Genomic DNA, 24,620 nt, shown 5'->3' with positions numbered 1-24,620 from the left:
AGCGGGAGGTGAAGTCTTAGGGCGGAGGGCAGCTCGAGGTGTGGGAAGATGGCTGCTGGGACCCTTGTGAATGCGGCATGTGATGGAGAAAGAGTGCTGGAGCCAGGGGTGCTCTCGTGGTGTGAGGCTCGCAAGTGACCTGGGGTCTGAGCCCCCCCCATCCCTGCTTTTCAAGATCAGTCTTGGTTCAAGACAGGGATGCCTAGTGAGCTACGAAGAGTTCACAGAGGCTTCCCGAACATCTCTTTAGTTGCTCCGCACCACTAAATAAGGCCTTTCCTCCATCTACTGTCATCACTTCCCTTAAGGCAAGCTGTGAGGTGTACTAGGAAGATCACAGCACTGTCTGTACTTTGAAGATTAGCAACTGTGTGACCTTGGGCAAGTAATGTAATCTCTCCTAGCCTGTGAAATGGGTCCCAGGAATAGTTATTTCTGAGATTGGATTAAACTAGGTAGCGTCTGTGCATAGTACGCACTTGGTAAATGGTAATTACTGTGACTGTGAAGGTGTTTGATGAGGTCATTGGTTTGCTCCTGTGTGGGTTGACTCATATTTACTCACACTTTGCCAGGCCAGTTCATCTATGATAATATTCTGGCCTGGTGGACCAGTCAGGAAATCAGTTTCACAGGGTATGATCTCTGATTTCCCTGAAGTGGATTCAGGGAATTGTTCCATTTTTTTCCCACTTGAAAGCAATGACAGGGCCTTTCCAGCATATCGCACCCCCCCCCCACACACACACTTGATTTCCTAGTCTGCTTGGTAGTAAGATTTCTATTCTGCTCTGACCCAGAATGTATGTGGCCCCACCGGATAGGGGTTTCTTGGGCCCCCAGAAACAGTGGAGCTGTGGAATTCTGCCCTCTTTGGAACACTTGTTCCATATGTCAGCAACAAAGGCCACTTTTTTCCTCATAAGCCTAGCTAGGCTAGGAGAAGTCCCTCAAAGTCCAGTATAGGCTGCTGCCTTGGCGACATGGAGGAGAAATGATGCTAAATGTTGTTCACTGACTACTTGGGATTTCAAGAGCTGGAATTGAGTTTGGTGGAACAGTGTTTTTGTGTATGTGTTTAAGAATGGGGAGGCTTGTTCCTACCTGAGGGGGGCATCATAGGTCTCCTTATCCAACTTGGCACTTTTGATGCTCGGCTGTAGATCTGGGCTGGTTTCTAATGGATCCTCTGGGACCTGTTGAGTAAACTTTCCTTTTTGGAGCCTGGCCACAGGTGTATGTGGTATCCTTGTCCATGGTGAAGGAGTGGCAGTGGGTAGTGAGAGGTCAGGAAAGCCAGCAGAAGGAATTGGCTGGAGTACTGGGTGGCCTTAAGGACACATTCCCTGAAGTGGTTAAGCAGGCTTATGGGAAAGAGGCCTGACATTGGAAGCAGTTGAGGCCTGAATTTCCCTTTTTCTATCTTGGCCTTCCCTGGGCAGGCTGATTTTGTGTAGGTGCTATTACCCTGCTTTGGAGGACCGAGAAGGGAAGAGTGACAAGTCCCTGTTATGTGTGTGTTACCACCTGGGTACTGACTGTCCTTTTGTAGTCTTTTCCCCAACAACCATGCCTCCCTCCAGTCCAAGAGACCTGGCTCTCTGGGTGTTTTTGTTTGTTTTTTCCTTCTAGACCACCTTTAAGCAGCTGGTTTTCTTCTGGTTGGAGCTTGAAATATTCACCCAAGTGATGCTTGGGCCCAGTGTGGAAACCTATGTATGGGTGGGTTCCTGGGAATTGGAAGTTTGTCTGAGGAAGAGTGTTTTGGAGTCTGAATTGCTGGGCAAGTGACTGCTACACTTGGGATAGATGGTGGGAGGACAGTGTTGGTACCCTGGAGTAGACCCAGGGGAACTTAGGAGGATTGTACTTCTTATATCACATCACCAGCCTCTGTCACATCCTAATGCCCTCATAATGAGCATTGGCATATAATAGTATGAGACAGAAGGTAGGAAGTTTGCTGGACCTTCCCCAGCTATCTGTTGCACCCATAGCTCCTGCTCTAGGATTCCAGTTCTGTAGTTTCCTGTCAGGTGCTTGATGTACTGATTTTTGTCTAGAACTTGATTCAGCAAAAAGAAGGGTACTTGGGAGTTTAGAATTTGAGCACCTTTATCCCTGGGTTATTTGCATTGAGGGGAGTGCCCTACTCTGAAGCAAGAGGGTATGGGAAGCTTGACAGGGCTTGAGCCATACCATTTTAGCCTACATTTTTTTCCCCTGCTTCCCTGAGCCCCAAGTGTTTTCTACCTGCTTCTGCTGGGAGTAGCAAAGAGTACGTGTACAGAAGAGGTCAACAGCTTTTTTTCTCTTGCTCTTCCCCTCTCCTTCCTTCCATATGTATGTATGTGTATGTGAATGCTTGTAGCTTGGTGTAGTGCAAAGAGCCTCGGATGGGTGGTCAGAAGACATGGGTTCTGGTGTTAAGTCTATCACTAACTCAGCATATGATTTTTGAGAAATCACATTTCTTCTCTGGGTCTCACTTTTCCCATTTATAAAATAAGAGCATTGTTCTAGGTTTTTCAAGGGTTTTTGTTTTGTTCTGTTTTGTTTCGCTACCTCAATAGGAGCCAGGGCTGGGAGGAGAGGACTGCCTGGGAAGGGGGTTCTAGGAGTGGGGAGGGGATTCTTCATAGCCATCCTTTGGCAGGGTGGAAAAAGCTCTAATTTGGTAGGGCAGAGTCTTCCCCACTTTCATTCTTTCCTTGACTTCCCCCAAATCCTCTCATTCTTTGCCACCAAAATCAGGTATACCAGCTTTTTACACACACACACACACACACACACACGTATACCAGCTCTTTACACACACACACACGTATACCAGCTCTTTACACACACACACGTATACCAGCTCTTTACACACACACACACACATAGGTATACCAGCTCTTGACACACACACACACACACACACACACACACACACACACACACACACACACACACACACACCTACCTCTTGAGTTTTCTTCCCTGCGTCTTGTACCAGGCAAGTATATGACCAGACCTGAGGAGTGATGGAGAGTCTGGCTCCCTGTTCCTTCCCTTTTCCTACAGTGTCTTTCTCAGGCTCCCTCCCCCCGCCCCTTTTTTTTTTTTTTTTCAGTACTGGGGTTTGAATTCAGGGCCTTGTGATTGCTAGACCACTTGAGCCACACTGCTAGCTCTCTTAGGCCATTTAACTGAAAGAACAGACATCGAAGGTCCAAACCTTTAAATCTGTCAGAATCAGAACTGAGCTACTCTGCATGTGTATTGTGTAGGTTATCCTTAAATGTCAAGTCTTAATGATGACTCCTTTGAATAACATTTTCATTTGAAAACTAGTTTATTTTTCCCTATTGGTCTTGTGAGGAAGCCAGGGCAGGAGTTCATATGCCTCCCTTGCAGATGAGAAAACAGGTTCAGAAAGGTAAGCTCTCATAGCTACAACATGAACCCATGTCTTCTGACTCCAGATTCTGTGTACTTTGTAGTACCCCAGACTCTGTGTCCTGTCTAGAGGACAGGGTGTTAATATGGTTATGTGGAGGGCTTGGGGTCAACAGTTTTGGGCTCCATCTCTTTATCAAAATCCTGGCACTATACTGTTGGGAGCTACTTAAGTAGGAGAAGTTTGCTCGAGCATGTACATGAGGCCTTGGATATAGATTTATGGGGCTTTTAGGCTCTGTTGTGACTTATGAGGGAATATGAGTGTGGGTGAATTGAGTGTTTACCAGATAAATTAATGGAGGCCTGGGAAGGTGTTAATAGGGTGCTGAGGTACTTTTGATGCCCTCTGATCTTGCACTATACTGGCATAACCCAAGTTTCCTTTCCCCTTTCTGTTCTCTTAGGACTGGCAGCCACCTTTTGCTGTGGAAGTAGACAACTTCAGGTTCACTCCCCGAATCCAGAGGCTGAATGAGCTAGAGGTGAGAAGACTAGCACCTGGTGGTGGGGTTTGGAGAATGGATACTTGAGCTCTGATCCCACTTCCTTCATACCTTCTTTGGCTAAGGGACTTGATCTTTTGTGTGCCCAGGGCATGGAGAAAGCTTTAGGGCTCTAAATATAACTAAGCACAGGGGCATTTAGCATTTCTGGTTTGGTAGCCCAGAGGCTAGAGATGTCTCTTTTCCCCAAAAGTTTGCTACTTCTGAAGCTACCCTGTCAACAAAAAGGAAATATGGGGCTGACTGTGAGACCCTTCCTTTGCTAGCTGAGCGTTGCCTCATGTTTCTAATTCATCCATAGCCTTATGTTTCCTACCTTCCTTCCATGGTGCTTGGTAAGTTGGGGGCAAGGTGGAAGGGCAAGAACAACCTTGGAACTGGTCTGTGTAGAGGCTGGAATGGCTAGAGACTTGGGTATGGGTTAGGCAGGTAGCTTTTTCCCTCTCTGTATAGGAAGTCCAGAGCCATTTGTGTGGACGGCAGGATTCTTCACAAGAGACTTCGGAATGTCCTGGGGTAATTGAGAGTGGGTGCCCTGAAGCCAGTTCTACATAAAGTCTTGAAGTTTTCCATGGAAGATAGAGTTAGACACATGCACCCATTGCCCCTCCATTTTCATGTATTCATAAGCTTTACTAGATGTTCTAGAAGGGATCGGACTCAGCTAGATACCCATAACCCAAATGCTTACTTGTCTTTGAGACCAGACTTCCTTAATCTTAGCATTATTGACATTTTGAGCCAGATAATTTTTGTCATTGAGTGTGTGTATATCCTGTAAGATGTTTATGATCGTCCCTGGCTTCTATTAGATGCCAGTAGTACCCTCTTCTAGTCATGACAGCCCAAAGTAACTTCAGATATTGCTAAATGTCCCCTGGGGGACAAAATTACCCCTCATTGAAAACTGCTATTGTAGACTCAATCTATGTATTGTTCCAATCAGGACCAAAGTCACCTATTGTAGGTGGTGTGAGTTCCTTAGTGAAATAGAGCTAACCACGTTTTGGGGCCACAGCTATGGCCAGGAGTTGCCTAGCATGGGAAAAAGGCAGTTCTTCTAGAGAGAGAATGCTGGCTAATGAGGGGGAGGAGCAGGGTCATGAGGCAAAGGTCAGAAAGCTAAGGGGTTTAGGTGGAGGGAGTCTAAGAACACTTAGACTCCAAGGGTTCTCACAGCTAAGGAGTTATAGATCATTTCTTGTAAAGTCCTATAATTTTCTTTTTCCTTTGTTAGTATTGGGGTTTGAACTTAGGGCCTTGTGTTTGCTAGGCATATGCTCTACCACTTGAACAATGCCCTTAGCCCTCATGTGGTCATTTCTTACCACAAATAAATCTTAGTTCTTCTGAACTCTGAAACAGAAAACACTGTCTTTGTTCCCCTAATGGGATCAGGGCAAGATAATGAATAGTAATAACTCTCCAGTTCTCCCCAGAACCAGGCCTTCTGACCGGAGCAAGGAAGTTATAAACTTAGGACTTTTGGGAGCCCTTCTTGGGCCACTGAGATTTGAGGCAAGCATGGCAAGCCTTGTTCCTAGGATCTTTGATCCATATCAGGTCCTGAGTTGGCCAGGTGCCAGTGCTTTTTCAGTATGCTACTTCAGTCTTTAGGCCATTCTGCCTATAGCATGCATTCTCACCCTTTAGCCACCTTGAAATAAGTTTTGTGGTGCATAAAGAGGTGAATGTGCTCTTTTTGAGTCCTCATTTTCTGAAAATTTGCCTAGTGCTTAGATATAATTTGGAAGTTTTCAGAGGGCCTTCACTGGTCTTCTCATTAAGTCTACTCCTCTGAGGTAAGCGGACTGGGCAGTTATTTTATTTTCCTTTTCTAATAGAAACACAGGGGTCTAGAGAGTGGAACTGATTTGTTCCAGGCTATACAGCAAATTAGTACTAGAGGGAAAACTAAAGTTTCTTGACACCCAGGTATCTTGGTGATTGCTGTGTGACTTAACCCCACTGAGCCTCTGTTTCCTATCTATACAAGAGATGATAATACTCACACAGCCCCGTCAAAGAGATAGGGAGAGAATGTATGTAAAGCTTTGGCTGTTGTGACTCTCTTAGGAGATGGGAGAGAGGTAGACCTAAACACTGTCTTAAAGCTTGGGATCCAGTTCACTGGGAGAAGCCCTGGGTAGCGTATAGGGGCTGCTTTGTTCCCTTTCTCCTCCCTTAAGATTGGCCCAGAAGATGGATGAGGGGTAGGGGTGGCCAGCCTCTGAGCCATTTCTTCTTCAGGCCCAGACGAGAGTGAAACTGAACTACTTGGACCAGATTGCCAAATTCTGGGAAATCCAGGGCTCATCCTTAAAGATTCCCAATGTAGAACGGCGGATCTTGGACCTCTACAGCCTCAGCAAAGTAAGAACAGGTTTTTCCTCAAATAACTCCCACCTCTATCCTAGTAGCCTTGCTACTCTGGGGGTTCCTTTGGTTTGGATAGTGGGTCTCTAGGCCTCAATGGAAGGGGCACAGCCTGATAGCACACAAATTATCATCAGAATGTCTTGACATTTCTTGCAACAATTTGAGGCTGGGAAAAGGAGTAACCCCCAGTGAAGTGAGGGGCTGCAGTTGTCCTCATTGCTCATTCTACAGGTCTGCTCCCTCATGTTTATACACAGCACATTCGTAGCCCTTCTTTTTCTTTCAGATTGTGGTGGAAGAAGGTGGTTATGAAGCCATTTGCAAGGACCGTCGATGGGCCCGGGTGGCCCAGCGCCTCAACTACCCACCAGGCAAAAACATTGGTTCGCTGCTACGCTCTCACTATGAACGCATCGTTTATCCCTATGAGATGTACCAGTCAGGAGCCAACCTTGTGGTAAGGATGCCAGGCTGAAGTGGAGTAAGGTTTTACCCCCAGACAGATTGCAGCCACACTTGTTCTTTTTTTTTTTTGGGAGGAGCAGTATGGGAGTGCTTGTAAGGGCTCTACCACTTGAGCCATGCTTCTAGCCCTTCTCCTGAAGTTATTTTTCAGATAGGGTCTCACTTTTTGCTGGTACTGGCCTTGGACCAGCTTATGCTTCCCATTTTTCTGGGATTACAGGCATATTTGTTGAGATGAGGGTCTCACTAACTTTTTTTGTTTGTCTGAGCTGGCCTTGACCTCTGTCCTCCCAATCTCAGCCTCTCAAGTAGCTGGAATTATAGGTGTGAGACATAGCTCCTGGCCACACCTGCTTTGACTAGAACTGGTTCATGGTCTTAACTGGGAGTAAGACCTTATCCTTCCCTACTGGTGCTGATTTTCTTCTCACACTGCCAGGGTCTTGGAGTTACCTGTGGGACCAGCCTACTATTATTCAACAAGGTTTTAACTGACAGGAATTCAGAGAAGGGAGAGATCTTTTGGACTAGAGAGGTCTAGGAAGAGATGGAGTTGGATTTACTTTGGGAGATTGTTAAGTAAGGGGCTCTTTGGAAGGAGGAATGACATAAGCAAAGGCACTAAGAAGAATTCCCAGTGTTTCAGTGTCACTGATAAAGGCCAGTTGAATAGGTACTATTGGTGTAGGTCAGGGAGGTGGAGTACAACTTTTTTGGCCATTGGGTAAGGGTGCTTTCTGGGACTTCAGCCCATGCCCTCACCCTTACCCTTCACCTGTCCCCAGCAGTGTAACACACGTCCATTTGATAATGAGGAGAAGGACAAGGAATACAAACCCCACAGCATCCCCCTTCGACAGTCTGTGCAGCCTTCCAAGTTCAATACCTATGGTCGGCGGGCCAAGAGACTTCAGCCTGATGTGAGTACTTCCCTTCTTCTAACTTAAAGCTGCTTTGGGATAGAGAGAGTCCTTTTCTTCCTACTGACTAAGACTGTGTTCCCTGTTGCGCTGACTCTTCTCTCATTCTCTGAGTTCTTAAGCATTAGTGCCTCTCTGTAGCTTCATTCTTGCTTGTTTCTCCATTCTCAGCTGAACTGCTTGAACTGTTTTTATAATACTTTTTGTGTGTCTACCCTTCTTGCCTGCCTTTTTCTTTTCCTCATTCAGTCTGATTATAGAGGTGGAAGTCTTCTTTCTCCTTATATTCTCCTGCCAGACGGAAACTTAAGTGCTAGCCACTTCTTGGCACCAGGGATACAGCAGAGAACAAGATAGACACTGTCCCTGGGTTCATTGAAGATGTAATTTAGCAGATCATATTAGTCACTGTCACTTATTGGTAATGCCAAACAATATTAGATTTGGAGGGGGGAGGCTTGGGTTTGCACTTAGGACTTCATGCTTAAAAAGTACGTACCCTACAACTTGAGCCACACATTCAGCCCATTTTTCTCTGGTTATTTTGAAGATGGGATTTTGCAAGGTATTTCCTTGGGCTGGCCTCGAACCACGATCCTCCTGACCTTACTCCCCCCAAGTAGCTAGGATTATAGGCATGAGCCACTGGTGCTCAGCTTCAGTATTAAGATTTTTTACAATATGTTATCCCTAAGCCTCCTCATCGTTATAAAGTATGAGTTAATATTCTTAATTTAGAGTTGGGAAAACTGAGATCCTGTCTTAAATTCCTTTTAAAGAAAGGGCTGAGAAAAGCAACTCTGAATTCTTTCTCTGGCCCATCAGTGCCTGAGCCCTTGGCATGAACTTGGGTGGTATACAGTCTAAGCTATTCTTTTAGGATGGGGCCATCTGACCCACATAGCAGTTGTGATTGATTTCCTTTTTTCTTTCTAGCCGGAACCCACAGAGGAAGACATTGAAAAGAATCCAGAGCTGAAGAAGTTACAGATCTATGGGGCAGGCCCCAAGATGATGGGCCTGGGCCTCATGGCCAAAGATAAGACTCTGCGGAAAAAAGGTGAGGCTTGAGATAGTGGGAATGGCCTCACCTGAGGAGAGGAGGCAGGACCCTAAGTGTCCCAGACCTATGTTTAGAGCCATTTTTCTCTCTTCCAGATAAGGAAGGGCCTGAGTGTCCCCCCACTGTAGTGGTGAAGGAGGAATCAGGTGGGGATGTCAAGGTGGAGTCAGCTTCACCCAAGACCTTCCTGGAAAGCAAGGAGGAACTGAGTCACAGCCCAGAGCCCTGCACCAAGATGACCATGAGGCTGCGGAGGAACCACAGCAATGCTCAGTTTGTAAGGATCAGCCCTGACTTCCTAATGCTCTGCTTCTTACCTCTTCAACAATCATTTCCTCAGCATGGCACAAGACTAGGTCGTATTAAGCAGAAAAGTGGCCCTAGTAGGCCCTTCCCTCTAGTAGTTCATTTAATTGGGGAAACAAGGCCAACTCATTTGGAACAAAGAATAAGAAAGGGTGAACAAGTGCTGACAATATAAAGTGCTGCAAGGGTCCAGAGGAGGAGGCACTGTTCATTGCTTCAGAATAAAGGCTAAGTTCATTATCATGCATGATCTAGTTCCTGCTAGCCTCTTGCCTCATTCCCCAGCACTTCCCACCTTACTTCTCTGCTACGGCCACACTGAACTACTTGTACGTAGGTTGTTTTTTGTTTTTTTTTTATTTTTTTTGGTCACTGAGATGCATCTTGACTGTTTCATTCCTGCATCCTTTGCACATGTTGTTTGTTTTGTCTGGAAGAGTTTCCCCTGTGCTCTGCTCCATTGCCAAGCTTCAGTTTGCCTTCAGATTTCAGCCAGTTTCAAGGGTCACTTCTTCAATGAAGTCTTTCCTCAAAGCTATCACTCCTCATCTCCAGCTGATATGAGTGCTCCCACAGTACTATTCATGGGCCACTGTACACTGGTTTTAGTTTTTAGAAACGTGTCTCTAGAGTACTTTGTGCCCTTGAAAGGCACTCATATCTGTGCCATAGAATCTAGCACTCTATGGCAGGTTCAGCAACACCAGTTCAGTAAGTGTTTATTGAATGAATAAAAATGAGAAGATTCAAGACTAAATGATAAAGACTGTTCTACTTGCTTATTTGAGGAAATGGTACATGATATAATTGAATTTCAAACCTTGTGTAGCTAGTCTGTACAGGGCTATGAGTGATCCAGCTGGCAAGCACAACAGGTTTGCAATGGAGAACACTGTGGGTTAGGGTACTGTTTGGAGGGGCCTGGTGTTTGAAGGTTGGACAGGGCCTATGTTGACTAACTTTCGCTTCCCTTACTTGGCAGATCGAGTCATATGTGTGCCGAATGTGTTCCCGAGGGGATGAGGATGACAAACTCCTGCTGTGTGATGGCTGTGATGACAACTACCACATCTTCTGCCTGCTGCCTCCTTTGCCTGAGATACCGAAAGGTGTCTGGCGGTGCCCAAAGTGTGTCATGGCGGTAAGGCCTCCCCAGCCCCAGTCCACATGGGGTGTCCTTGCCTTCCTTCATCTGACCTTACTGAGGGCAGGCTCCTAGCTCAATTACAGTCTTATGTTTTGGGTCCCTGGGATGGAGCTAAGCTGGGCAGAGTTTTGGGAGAAACTGGAAGAGGAAACCCAAGCTTTGCTTCAGTCCTCTGGGAGTTCCCAGACCACCACCTGTGGGGTAGTAAGTGTTATGATTAGACAGACTGTGGTGGCATATTAAGCAAATGCTAAATTGGATGTTAGAAACTCTGAGGTGTAGCAAGTGAGCAGAGAGGAAAATTACTAAGTAGTTAGGGAAGATGCCAGAAATGAGCTTTGAAGGATAGGAATAATTTTGTTTTGTTTTGTTTTAAAGACCAGGGTATCATCATGTAGCTCAGGCTGCCTCGAACTCTTGATCCTCCTGTCTCAGCCTCCCAAGTGCTGGGATTACAGGCATGTATACCATACCTGTCTAGGAATAAAATTTTTTTAGAATGCTCTTCTGATTCCAAGTTTTTTTTATTCGATGTTTTGGTTTTTTTGAAGAAAATAGTCAGCTGGGTGTGGTCACTCATGCCTGTAATCACAGGTAGAGATCAGGAGAACCATAGATTGAGGCCAGCCCAGGTAAAAAGTTAGTGATACCTAATCTTTTTTTTTTTTTTTTTTTTTTTTTTTTGGCACTGAGGTTTGGCCTACACCTTGAGCCATTCCACCGGTCCTTTTTTGTGATGGGTTTTTTTGAGATAGGGCCTCACAAACTATTTGCCCTGACTGGCTTTGAACTGTGATCTGGAGTAGCTAGAATTATAAGCATTAGCCACCGGTGCCCAGCATGAGACCCAATCTTAACAAACAAGCTGGGTGTGGTGGTACACATGTATAATTCCAGCTAACCCGTACAAAAAGCAAGACTTTATCTGAGAAATAACCAAAGTGAAAAAGGGCTGGGGGTGTGATTCAACTGGTAGAGTGCTTGCCTAGCAAGTGCAAGTCCCTTAAATCAAACTTCAGTGTCAGCACCAAAAAAAAAAAAACAAAAACAGGCATTACAAATCGCCACCCAGGAAGGTAAGGGAGGGGGCCGGGGGAAGGGGGGGAGAAATGACCCAGACATTGTATGCACATGTGAATAAAAGCAAACAAAAACAAAAAAACAAATCGCCACCTAGAGGTAGCCATTGTTAAGAGTCTCATATATTTTTCCTTTCATCTTTTTGCTGTTGCTTATACAGTAGACCCTTTGGTATCAGCAGGTATTAGTTCCAAGGAGATTGCCATTGAGGAAAAACCGTGAATGCTCAGTGTGAACAGAGTTCAGTGCTGTACTGCAGATGCTTGATGCTTGATTCATTTTTCCCCTAATACCATACAAGTTCTAATGACATACTACCTTTCAACAAATCTAAAGTTTGCACTTTATCACTTAAATTAAGCACATTAATGTTCACCTTTTTGTGGGCGGCATCATTTACTTTTTTGGAGGCGTATTTTCACAAAATTAAGGGCAAGGAAATAGCAGATCACACAATGATTTAAACAACTGACGATGCAGGACTATGAGCTTCTCTGCATCAACTGAGCTGTGTAATGTGTGTGGGAATTTAAAAGTTTTGTTTTTGAAATGTCTTTTGATTGATTTATGTTTTTCACTGTACTTTGTCAAAACCATGCATAATAAATCCAATAATAAGGCAAATTTGCTGTATATAAGTATCTTTAACAAATTTGGGATCTTTTATATACTCTCAGTTGCTACTTCATAGTCGTTTTTCTGTGTTTCTAAATTTATTCAGGGTATGAATTTTTTTCATCAGATGTTCTCCTGATAAGACATTTAGATTGGTTTTTCAGTGATAAAGACTTTAGAAGAGGTGGACAGATGTTTCATAAGGGGGAACAGAGGATTAGCAGGAGCTGGTATTCAGGGGAGAATGTGCCTTAGGGTGATTAGGGGCAATTAAGAAGAGGAGCTGAAGTAGCAGTTGAGGGCCAAGTGCCTGGTAAGTCTGTCAGGTCCATTTCATGAGTTTGCTACCTTCACTCACATTCTCTATGCTTGTTTTCACATTTCCTTCTGGATTTCTGGAAAGGAGACATTGATGGTCTCACCTTCTCTTTGGGACTCAGTCTTGCTTGTAGAGACTGAGAGTGCACAAGCACATGCACACACAGATGGGGAGTGTGCATAATGGCCTTGGCAGTGTTGGAGATTCTAGTGGGGAAAGTTTGAATACTGACAGTGTTATGGATAGGAAGACTGTTCACTCTCCTTGGCTTTCTTCTCTTAAGTTGATGGTGAACCAGATTGACATTTATTTTTCAGATGTAAGCAGGGTTGTACGACTGACTCTGGAGTATATACTGTTGTCATCTAAAACTATGAACATAGCTACCAGTGAGGTAGAACCAAGTTCTGAATGGTACAGGATTTGACACTAGAAACTGGTGCCTTCATTTTGTACCCAACAAGGAAGTAGAATATTCGGTGCCATTTTACAAGGCTGGCAGAAGAGCTTATTGAAGTCCGAGGCCATGGTTTAGATAGTAAAGATTTTTTTGTTTTTGTTTTTGTTTTTTTGGGAGGTTAGTACTGGAGTTTGAACTCAGAGCCTTGCACTTGCTGGGGAGGTGCTCTACCACTTGAGCCGCACTCCAGTCCTTTTTTGCTTTACTTATTTTTCTGAATAGGGTGTCAAGTTTTTGCTTAGGGCTATCCCTGGACCACCATAATACCTATTGCCACTCGTGTACCTGGGATTGCAGTTGTGTGCCACCGTGCCTGGCTTATTGGTGGAGATGGGGGACTCGGTAACTTTTTGGCCAGACTGGCCTTCAACCACCATCCTTCTGATCTTCACCTCCTGAGTAGCTGGGATTATAGATGTGAATCACCACTGCCAGCCCTGGATAATAAAGTCTTTAAAGGAGGAAAAGAGCATGGGCTGCAGTAACAAGGGAGCACTTTCTAGAGACTATGGGAATGAAGTTGGGGTTTTGATTTTTTTTTGGGTTGTGCTGGGGATCAAACCTAGTGCTTTGTGCATGCCAGGCAAATGCTCTACCACTGAACTGTATCCCCAGTGCTTGTTTTTTGTTTGTTTTTTTCTTCCCCTCTGGTACTGGAGTTTTAACTCAGGGCTTCGAGCTTGTGAAGCAGCTGCTTGAGGCATGCTTCCAGCCCAGAGTTGAGATAAGGTCCCACTGTGTAGTCCAGGCTGGCCTTGAATGCATGATCCTCCATCTCCAAAGTGCTGGGATTATAGGTGTAAACCCCTGAAGTTGGGCCTTGTGTTCTTTTCTTTATATTTTTTTGGTGGGATTGTGGGATCAGAGTTTGAACTCAGGGCTTTGTGCATGCAAAGCAGGCTCTCTACCACTGTGCCATTTTTCTTTCGCTCTTTTGGAGATAGGGGTGAACTATTATTTGCCCAGACTGGCCTTGAACCACAGTCCTCCCAGTTTCAGCTTTCCAAGTAGCTAGGATTACAGGCATGAGCCACTGGTGTCTGGCTATGTTCTGTTTTTGAGACAAGGTCTAGCTAGGTTTCCCAAGCTGGTCTCAAATTTGAATCCTCAAGTGATATTCCTGCTTCAACCCCCCAAGTAGCTGGGAGTATAGGCCTATATTTCCACACATGACTTAATTTGTTTTTTTTTTTTTTCCCTAAAGTGTTGGGGAATCAAACCCAGGGCTTTATGCATGCAGGGCAAGTACTCTTCCACTGAACTACACCCGCCCTGGCCCTGAAGTTGGGTTTTGAATAATCAATGAAAGAAAGTGGAAGAGGGCCTACTTAGCATGCATAAGAACCTGGATTTGATCCCTAGCACGCACGCACACGCGCGCGCGCGCGCACACACACACACACACACGGAAAGTACATTTCAATAGGGAGGAGCTCTGTGAGTATATTAATCACTTTTGCTATAACAGAATATCTGAGAGAAACAGTTTAAAGGAGGAAAGCTCCTGTAAACTCAGAGTTTCAGTCCATAATGGCAGGACGTTTGTAACAGACCAACTCACATCATGGTTCCCAGGAAGCAGAGAGAGACAGGGGCTAGGGACAAGATATAGACCCCAAGGGCAAGCCCCAATGACCTACTTCCTCCAGCTAGGTCCCACCTCCTGTAGTTTTCAGAACCTCTCAAAGTAGCACCACCAGCTGGGAATCAAGCCTTTAGTACTTGAGCTTTTGCAGCAACACTTCATAGCCAAACCATAAGAGTGAACTTAAAAGCATATGGAAGTACATGTGGGGAATGAAGAGATGAATTAAGCTGAAGTGGTAAGGAAAAAGGTAGAGCTATAAATATAAAATAAGGCCTGTCTTACTGACATTAGGTTCAGACTTAAGGCTATTCTCCTCTAATCCTATTCCACATTCCAGTTCCACTTTTGAGGATTCTCTCTTTGCCTTTGTTATTTTTCCTAATGAATAAATTATTTTTTGCAGTATAGGGCCTTGTGCTTGCTAGGCATTCTCTCTACTACTTGAGTTATACCCCTAGCCCACTTTGCCTCTTTTTGTGACATGTTCTCCTTTGGGTTTCAGGAGTGTAAGCGGCCCCCTGAAGCCTTTGGCTTTGAGCAGGCTACCCGGGAATATACTCTGCAGAGCTTTGGCGAGATGGCTGACTCCTTTAAAGCTGACTACTTCAACATGCCTGTGCACGTAGGTGATGGAGGGCTAGGGTATTGCTGGGGCTAGGCTCATAGACCTTGGTACCTAATGGTCTTACTTCCCCTGGGTCAGTGGGGCCAGGATAAGATGGGTCATGGTCAGCTACTACCCCTCTTCCTCTAGATGGTGCCCACAGAACTCGTAGAGAAGGAATTCTGGCGGCTGGTGAATAGCATTGAGGAAGATGTGACTGTCGAGTATGGGGCTGACATCCATTCCAAAGAATTTGGCAGCGGTTTCCCTGTCAGTGATAGTAAGCGGCACCTAACCCCTGAGGAGGAGGTGAGTGGGTGATTATGTATCAGCTGTGTAAGCTTAGGCAAGTCATTTACTATCTGAAAAACTCAGTATCTTTTTAAGATGGGGATAAATAGGCCTGCCTTAAGCAGATACTGTGAGATTTAGATGAAATGCTACATGTAAAGGACACAACCTAGCCAGGTGCCAGTGGCTTATGCCTATAATCCTAGCTATTTGGGGGGCTGAGATAAGAAGGATCGTGGTTCAAGACCAGTCTGGACAAATAGTTCGAGATTCCATCTCCAAAATAACTAGAGCAAAATGGGCTGGAGGTGTGGCTCAAGTGGTAGAGTGACTGCTTCTCAAGACTGAGTTCAAAACCCAATCCTACTTAAAAAAAAAAAAAAACATAGCTTAGAGCTGGGTGTGGTGGCACACACCTGTAATCCCAGCACTCAGGAGGTGGAGGCAGGAGGATTGTGAGTTCAAAGTCAGACTGGGTAAGACCCTATCTCAAAACAACAACCACCACCCCCTTCCCCCCCCCAAAAAAAAAAAAAACACATATGCACATACAAACAAAAAAAACATAGCCCACTGCCTGCCATGTGCTCACATGAAATGGGTTCTTTTATCTCTCTGAGACCATTTCCTTATCTATAAAATGGGGGGTATTGCCTACCTGGCAAATTTGTTGTAAGTCTTAAATGAGAAACTTTGAAATAACCTGGCAGAACATTTGACCCTTTCACAAGAAGTGTTTAGGGAGTGGGATCTGTGTGCACAGGAAAAATTGAGGGCCCAGGCTTTTCTCAAGGGTAAAGTGCATTTGGGTTTAGAGCCAGGTTTTTTTGTTCATTTGGTTTTTTGGCACTAGGGTTTGAACTCGGTGATTCACTTGATAGGCAGGCCCTCTACCACTTCAGCCATGCCTCCAGCCCGTTTTGCTTTGGTCATTTTGAAAATAGGGTCTCACTTTTTGCCCAGGCTGCCCTCCTATTTTGCACTTGTTGCCATTACTGGGATGACAGGTACATGCCACCACACAGCCACCATACCCACTCCTAATATGCATTCTTAGAACCTTTGTTGAAAATTAGTTGGCAGAACAGGTGTTTTCAACTTGTAGGTATTTTAGTAAGTAGATGAATATACATCTGTAAACTTCCCTGCTATTAAAGTGAATCGAATTGAAATTTTGTGTGTATGTGTTTTGGTGGGAGAGGCAGAGAAATTTGTATCATTTAGGTGTGATCCCAAAATTAAGGTTTGCTAGGCTAAAAGAAATAACGTAAGATCTCAATTCCTTACCACAATAACCCTCATTCCTTCTGTACAAATACCTGACCTGACCAGGAGTATGCTACAAGTGGTTGGAACCTGAATGTGATGCCGGTGTTGGAGCAGTCTGTATTATGCCATATCAATGCAGATATCTCTGGCATGAAGGTGCCCTGGCTCTATGTGGGCATGGTCTTCTCAGCCTTTTGCTGGCATATTGAAGATCACTGGAGTTACTCCATTAACTACCTCCATTGGTGAGTGGGGCCCTGGGGAGCTGGAGAGGCAAGGTGGGCTCCCTGAATAACCATGGGTATGACACTGTATGTGTCCCCTTTCCATTTGATCAGGGGTGAACCGAAGACCTGGTATGGGGTACCCTCGCTTGCAGCAGAACATTTGGAAGAAGTGATGAAGAAGCTGACACCTGAGCTCTTTGATAGCCAGCCTGACCTCCTGCACCAACTCGTCACCCTCATGAATCCTAATACCCTCATGTCTCATGGCGTGCCGGTGAGTGACCAGGAATCATGAACAAGGAGTAAGAATGATTTTGTGATGTCCTTTGTGGTGGTGGTGGTAGTCTTCACCTGAAATTTACCCCTGTCCTTTTCTCATTCTTTTTTTTTTTTTTTTTTTTTTTTTGGTGGCACTCAGGTTTGAACTCTTGCTTGCAAAGCAGGCACACTACTGCTTGAGGCACGCCTTCAGTCCATTTTTGCTCTGGTTATTTTGAGAACTATTTATCTGATCTGGCCTCGAACAATGATCCTCCCGATCTCACCCTCCCAAGTAGCTAGGATTATAGGTGTGACCCACCAGTGCCCAGCTCCTTTTCTCATTCTTGATCTATCTCAGTTGAATTCTAGCTGTGACTGCTGTAATAGAGATCTGCAATCATAGTGGTTATAGACACACAATGTGATAGTGGCCTTTTGGACCATGTATTTGAGGGCAGTACCATAGGGGTGGCTTATTATCACATCTACATTCCATCTAATGGAGGAAAGGGTAGGAGTAGAGAGTCTCCTTGCTTTTAAGAGCATATATCACTTCTGTTCATCTGATAGTGAGAATTTGTTCACATGGTCACATCTAGCTGCAAGGAAAACTGGGAAATGTACTACTACAAACTGAAGGTCATATTATTATGAAAGAAGATAATGACTATCAGGACAGTTAGTGGCCTCTGCCATATTTTGTATATTTTGCATACTTCACAGATCAGTAGGTATGTCTTTTTACTTAATAGGTCAAAAGTTGAACCTAGTTGGATGTGATGGTGTATCCCTATAATCCCAGCACTTGGAAAGTTAAAACAGGAAGATTGATTGCAGGTTCTAGGCTAGCTTGGGCTACATAGGGAGACTTTGTCTCAAAAACCAAAAAAAAAAGAAAAGAAAAAAATTGAACCTAGAGTCCTGGCCCATTCATCTTTGGATAATTCTGTTATCCTATAAAATGTTTTACTGAGAGGGATTTTATATTCATGGGAATTTCTAGCACTTACTAGTATTAGCCAGTTTTCTGTTGTGTATCTTAAAACAGCCTGATCAACAGTACTATGGGAACAAGAGTTAGTATATCCTCCATCTCTGTTTTAAGTCTAATTCTGTGCTACTATGACTCTCTATTCACCTTCATCTTTTCGTCTTTATCCCCTCTGGCCTTGGCCACTGTCACTTATTTTTTTCTTTTTCTTTTTCTTGAGACAATCCTACCTCAGCCTCCTGTGGTATTACAGGTATGTGCCATCATGCTGGGCCACACTGCCACTTATTCTAATGCATAGGACATGGTAGGTAGTTGTTAAATATCAAATAAATATCTTTGAGGTAGCCCTTGAAATCCTGTACAGTAGGTCAGTGGTTTTCACTGGAATTTTTTTCTTGCTTTCACCTTGTTTTGATATACTATATACTCTGTGGATAATAGTTTTGTTATACATTTTAATGATATTTAACCAAGAATTGGAATATTTAGGGAATTGGACCTGGGAAAAGTTATCCTACAATAGCTCAGAAATCATCTTCCACTCAGAGGGGGCTATCCTTTTCCTTCTCTACCTCACTCCATTTAAGAATTACTGGATTACAGATGATCACATAGGGCTAGGAATATGGCTCGGTGGTAAATTCTGTGCTTAGCATGCATGAGGCCCTGAGTCCGATTCCTAGCACCACCAAAAACAAAAAAGATGAAGGGCCTTTCTAGTTCTGCTGATTCACAAGCAGACAATTGATCTGTTCTTTCCTTAGACTCCTTTTCCTAATCCTTAGCATAGCATCAGTCCTTGTTATAAAGCCAGGGGAAAACTGTAGGAGTAGAATAGGATTCTCTTAAAGATTTGAGTAGTTAAAGATGCAGAGAGAAAAAAAGAGAAGGTCTAAGGTTGTGGAGCTGTTCAATCTTCACCTCTTTTTAAAAAACTTTAACAGAAATTTAAACGTGTACTCTTTGCTTCTATCCTGCACAGCATTTCTCCTGCTCATTGCTCACCAGTTTCCCTGGCCAACTGCTGCTTCACCACCCTGCCCTCCTTTAAGTAGCTCCCAACATTTCCAGGCCTTTTAGATTGGGGAGTATTCTCCCCAATCCAAGGTGTCTGTGATTTTCATGTTCTCATACTGACAGCCTGCAGTTAAGCCAGCTGGACCAGAGCTCTTTAGTTTCTGCTGTCTCACATTCTCCTTCAATGGGAGAAGGCCATTTCTTTTTATAGATATGTAGTATAAGTATCATTTTCATTAGAAAAGACACATGTCTCCTTTCTAAAAAAGTAGAAAATGGATCAGCCCTATTCACTCCATCTTAACCATTTCATTGTTTCCATGTTGTTTTTCTGTATAAATTTTGATGTAGTGATAATTAGTGTATGGATTTTATAATCTCTTGTGAAGTTCAATGGTCTAGAATTGTTCTGTCCAATTTGGTAGCCACTAGCCGTATGTGGCTACTGAGCATTTGAAATGTGATTAGTCCCAGCTGAAATGTGCTGGAAGTATAAAATACATGTTGGATTTTCAAGACTTAGTATGAAACAAAGAATGTAAAGTATCTCACTAGTACTTTCGTATATACCAGTCACACATTGAAGTGATAATATTGTGGCTCTGTTATAATATATTGAAATTTTTCCTGTTTTTACTTTTTTAATGTGGCTACTAGAGAATTTAAAAGTACATATGTGCCTACCATATTTCTTTTGGACAGTGCTGGTCTAGAATGATTTTATAACTGTCATGTTTTTAACAGCTTTATTGCAGTGTGTGTTACATACTGTAAAGTTCATCCATCTTAAGTGTACAATCCAGTGAATTTTCAGAGTCGGGTTGCCATTACCATAATTTAATATTAAAATATCTGTCACCCCAGAAAAATCCCTCTTGCCCATTTGCAGTCACTCTCCATTCTAGGCAACCACTCACCTGTTTTTTTGTTTCTAGATTTGTTTTTTCTGGCCAGTTAATATGAATAGAATATGTGTTCTTTTGTAAAGGGCTTCTGTCATTTAGTGTATTTTCAATATTCATCCATGTTGCAGCTTGTGTCAAAACTTCATTCCTTTTATGGAACTTGTTGATGAACATTTGGGTTGCTTTTAGGTTTTTGGCTATTCACATTTGTTGTTTGTCATTTTCAACTTTTGCAAAACATGAAGAATGGTGTTTTTGTTTGTCTTCTGAGACAAGGTCTTGCAGTGTAGCTCAGGCTAGCCTGGAACTTGAGATCCTCCTGCCTTGCCCTCCCAAATGCTGAGATTGCAGGTGTGTGCCAGCACACCTAGGAGTGCTTTTTTAAACCACCACATAGCAAACAATAAAGTAACAGTGCCAAAATGAGAGTGCAGCTTGAGAGGAAATCAGGAGCATTAGGTTCTGCTCCTGGCTCTGCTTCCTGAGGCTTCTCTGGGAATTAATTTTCAAATCTATAAAATTAGGTCTGGAACTAGATTGTTTAGATATTAATAGAGTATTTTCTGTGTGCAAGGCTATTGGTTTATTGGCCCTGAAGATTGCTTTACCTATGTCCTGCTTTTGAATGGATGACTGTGAGTGGAGGACAGTTGAATGGAGGACAGTGAGCAGTAAACAAGTAGAATAAAGTTTGAGAGGTGCTGCAGACTGGGTTATTGGGAATAGGGTACCAGGAATAGGTTTGTATAAGTGGTAGCCCTTGACAGAAGTGTTAAGAGTTTGCCTGTCACAGTTGTGGCTTTATCGTGTGTGTGTGTGTGTGTGTGTGTGTGTGTGTGTGTAAATTTGGGAGAGGGCCTCAGCAGAGGCATGCCATAGTCAGATTTGTGTTTTGTTTTATTTTGTTTTGTTTTGAAAACTGTTCTGGTAGTTGGTAATGGAGGCCAAGTGCAGTAATACAGGCAAGAAATACTTAGAGGCAGATGTTGTCTCTAACTAGAGAGATTTAAGAAGAAAATATACTGGAGATGGGAACTGATACATGACTTGAATAAATGAGATACATATTTATGAATGGGAAGACTTAATATTGTTAAGCTGTAAATTCAGCCCAAATTATTCTAGAATCCTGGCAGATTGGGTTGAAGGGTATAAACATTTTAGCTTCTAGTTTCTTTTTCTTTTTTTCATGGGCCAGGAGTTTGAATGCAGGGCCTTATGCTTGTTAGACAGTCCCTCTACCACTTGAGCCAAGCCCCCAGCCCACATTTTAGTTTCTTGATAGATAGTAGCAAATTTATAAGGTGAGAGTGTAACTTCAGAGGACATGGATTCAGTCCTCAGCACATACACAGTTTATTTTATGCTTTTCATAGAGTAGAATTTGACTGCTTTACCTATGTCCCTGAACCTTTGCCAACATTGAATGTTCAACTTTTAAAAACTTCGTGAGGGCTGGAGGAGTGCCTCAAGTGGTAGAATGCCTGCCTAGCAAAAATGAAGCTCTGACTTTAAACCCCAGTACCACCAAAAAAAAAAAAAATTCATGAGACTAAAGAGCCAAATTAAATGTGTACATGACTACTTTCATTCCTTATTGAAACTCCAGTAAAATGATACAAAGGGATTTTTTTTTTTGAAAAGGTAAATTACAAAGATGGAGAAAACAGGAGATAATGATAAAATTATCTTTTTTTTTTTTTTTTGCACTACTGGGGTTTGAACTCAGGGCCCACACCTTGAGCCACTCCACCAGCCCTTTGTCGTGATGGGTTTTTTCGAGATAGGGTCCCCCAAATTATTTTCCCAGGCTGGCTTTGAACCATGGTTCTCCTGATCTCTCCCTCCTGAGTAACTAGGATTACAGTCATGATGGTAAAATTCTTGACACTAAAAGTTTATAGTCAGTGGCACCTGGAAAGCTAGGGGTAAGGAAGAATGGGGTGAAAATAAAGACTGGCTAAAGGACTGAAGATTTATTTCTGAAGACATTAAAACAGAGGTCTCTAGATTGAGGTCTCATAGGTTCAGTGGATGGTGGAGTTAGAGTGTAAACAGTAGGATTTATCATTGTATACATACTGGATGCTGAAGTTCTCAGCTGCCTTCCTTTACTTGAAAAGGCCAAGCCTTTTTCTTTTAGGGAAAAAAAAAATGTGAGAGTTTCTCTGGGAAATCTGATTGGTGTGGGAGGTAGAATGTAGAGTATCCCAAACTAAATGGCTTAGGTCTACAAACTAAATGGTGAAGCTCACAGTTGATAAGCTTCACCTATGTACTTAGAGCTTTCATTCAGCTTTTTTGTCTATTCCTCTTAAATATAAGTAGGTAGCCACAGATTAACGGATAACCAAAGAAAATAAAATAGAACCACACAAACAGGAAGAAATCAACTTGCAGAAACAGGCTAGGCAGAGAAAAATAAACTTCAAAAGCAAAGTACCTCATTAATATCTTTAGAGGTAAGCATACACAGTAGTTCTCCCTTACATAGTTTTATTTTCTGTGGTTTCTGCAATTACCCATAGCCAATTGCAGTCCAAATATATTAAATGGAAAATTCCAAAACCAAATAATCCATAGGTTTTAAATTATGTGCTGTTCTGAATAACATGATGAACTCTTCTGTCAGCCTGTTCTAACCTTACTGGGACACGAATCATCCCATGCTGTATATGCTACCCATCTTGTTATTTACCTGGTAGCTGTCTCAGTTATCTGATTGACTATGGAGGTATGATAGTGCTTACATTAAGTAACCTTTGTTTTGGTTAGATCAAAAAGAATTAACCTAGAAGGTAACACCCACGCACAGGAAATCAATGTGAGTCAATGCCCTGTATAGCTATCCTTATCTCAACCAGCAAAAACCCTTGTTCCTTCCTATTACTGCTTATACTCTCTCTACAACAAAATTAGAAATAAGGGCAGAATAGTTTCTGCTGGGTATTGAGGGGGGGGAGAGGGAGGGGGCGGAGTGGGTGGTAAGTGAGGGGGTGGGGGCAGGGGGGAGAAATGAACCAAGCCTTGTATGCACATATGAATAATAAAAGAAAAATGGAAAAAAAAAAAAGTAACCTTTGTTTTATTTAATAATGACCACAAAGCACAAGATTAGTGATAAAGGGAATTCAGATGTGCCAAAGAGAAAATGTGAAGTGTTTCCTTTAAATGAAAGGTGGAAATTTTGAACTTAAGAAAATTGTATGCTGAGGTTGCTAAGATCTATGGTAAGAATAAGTGTTATCTTAGAAATTATAAGGGAAGAGAAATTGTGCTGGTTTTACTGTCACATGTCAAACTGAAAAGTTATGGCTACAATACTTAGTTGAGATGAAAAAGTCCCATTAAATTTGTGTATGTATGTATAGGAAAAACCATATATGGGGTTTGGTTTGATCTGAAGTTTCCACTGGGGGACTTGGAATGTATGGATAAGGTGGGACTACTGTACTGCAGGATATTATTTAAAAAAGAACATTCCAAGAACTATTAAAAAGAGCATATGGAGAACATACTTATGAGTTCTTGGAGAATAAAATTATGATAGCAAAAGAAAAAAACTAAAAAACAACCCCCCCCCAAAAAAAATCAAAAGCTAAGACAATAGGTAGTTGAGAAAATCTCCTAGAAAATAGAATAAAAATGTAGAGAAAATTAGAGAATTTATCCTAGAAGTTCAATATTCAAACAATACGACGTATAAAAAGAGTAGATAAAACCAAGATAATGGAATCATTGATGATTTTTTTTTTTTCTTTTGGTGGTCTTGGGATTTGAACGTGAGGCTTTGTGCTTGTGAGGCAGGCACTCAAGAAAATTTCCTGGAAAGTTTCCAGAATCAAAAGGCCTACCCAGTACATAAATAAAAACATCACATCAAGATATATCTTGTGGATTTTTATATCAAGTACTGGGACCAGAAGAATCCTATGAAATTCTTGAGAAACAGGTTTAATTCAATGATTAGAAATTAGAATGGCTTCAGATTTTTCAGCAGCAATGCTGGATTCTAAAAGACTAGAACAAGACTTGAAAATCATTTTCATCTTAGAATTCTACATGTAGTCAAGTATGAGAGTAAGAATAGAGGACCCCCCCCCCAAAAAAAAAAAGCTTCTTTCCACCAGTTCTCAGGAAGATACTGGAGGAGATGTTCAAACACAGCAAAGGAATAAACCAAGAAAGAGAAAGATAGGATTTAGGGAACAGATCTGATGAGGATCCAGGGAGAATAGCTGGTTCAGATCAGAACCGATCAGAAGGCTTCATGAAGCTGGGTGTGGTAGTACATTCCTATAATTACAGCACCTGGGAAGCTGAGGTAGTAGTATCGTGAGTTCCAGTCCAGCCTGGGCTGCATAGCAAGATCCTGTCTCAATAAATTAAATTAAAAAAAAAAAAACAAGTCTTTGTGAGAGTGCTATAGTAAGGTTCAAATGTATAGGAAAGGAGAATTAGACATTTGTCAGAAAGTTAGGGTTTAAGTTACTAGTATATGTATAGAAAACTAAGCAAACTGAGAACTAGACTGTTTATTTATTTATTTATGGTGCTGGGGTTTGAACTCAGCTTTGTGCCCCCTATGCAGGTGCTCTTACCATTTGAGCCTCACCTCCAGCCCAAGAGACTGTTTCTAACATAGACCAGAAACACATTATCTATGGTTGTTAGGATCGGTGCCAAAATAATCAGAAGAGGTAAAGGTGATTGGCTTTGGGGAAAGGACAATGATAGGGCCTACTGGTCTTATAACATCTCAT

At 42.8% G+C, this 24,620-nt stretch overlaps 1 protein-coding gene across 7 annotated transcripts in view; it reads left to right on the top strand.

The window, feature by feature from the left end:
- Window positions 1–24,620, top strand: part of LOC109689923 (lysine-specific demethylase 5C) — a 36,098-nt gene that overhangs the window by 760 nt on the left and 10,718 nt on the right. For 5 of the 7 annotated variants that reach the window (XM_074063268.1, XM_074063271.1, XM_074063267.1 and 2 more), the window contains exons 2-12: window positions 3,849–3,926; window positions 6,198–6,320; window positions 6,613–6,783; window positions 7,577–7,711; window positions 8,648–8,771; window positions 8,870–9,051; window positions 10,063–10,221; window positions 14,792–14,911; window positions 15,044–15,202; window positions 16,517–16,698; window positions 16,792–16,954. In XM_074063268.1, coding sequence (XP_073919369.1) covers window positions 3,849–3,926; window positions 6,198–6,320; window positions 6,613–6,783; window positions 7,577–7,711; window positions 8,648–8,771; window positions 8,870–9,051; window positions 10,063–10,221; window positions 14,792–14,911; window positions 15,044–15,202; window positions 16,517–16,698; window positions 16,792–16,954 — 1,596 coding nt within the window. The remainder of the gene's footprint in view (window positions 1–3,848; window positions 3,927–6,197; window positions 6,321–6,612; window positions 6,784–7,576; window positions 7,712–8,647; window positions 8,772–8,869; window positions 9,052–10,062; window positions 10,222–14,791; window positions 14,912–15,043; window positions 15,203–16,516; window positions 16,699–16,791; window positions 16,955–24,620) is intronic. The other 2 variants (XM_074063270.1, XM_074063266.1) reach the window with 1 other exon arrangement.

Source organism: Castor canadensis, chromosome X (genome assembly GCF_047511655.1).
Source record: "Castor canadensis chromosome X, mCasCan1.hap1v2, whole genome shotgun sequence".
In the NCBI taxonomy this organism is placed as follows: Eukaryota; Metazoa; Chordata; class Mammalia; order Rodentia; family Castoridae; genus Castor; species Castor canadensis.
This window is presented reverse-complemented; position numbering and strand designations above follow the sequence as displayed.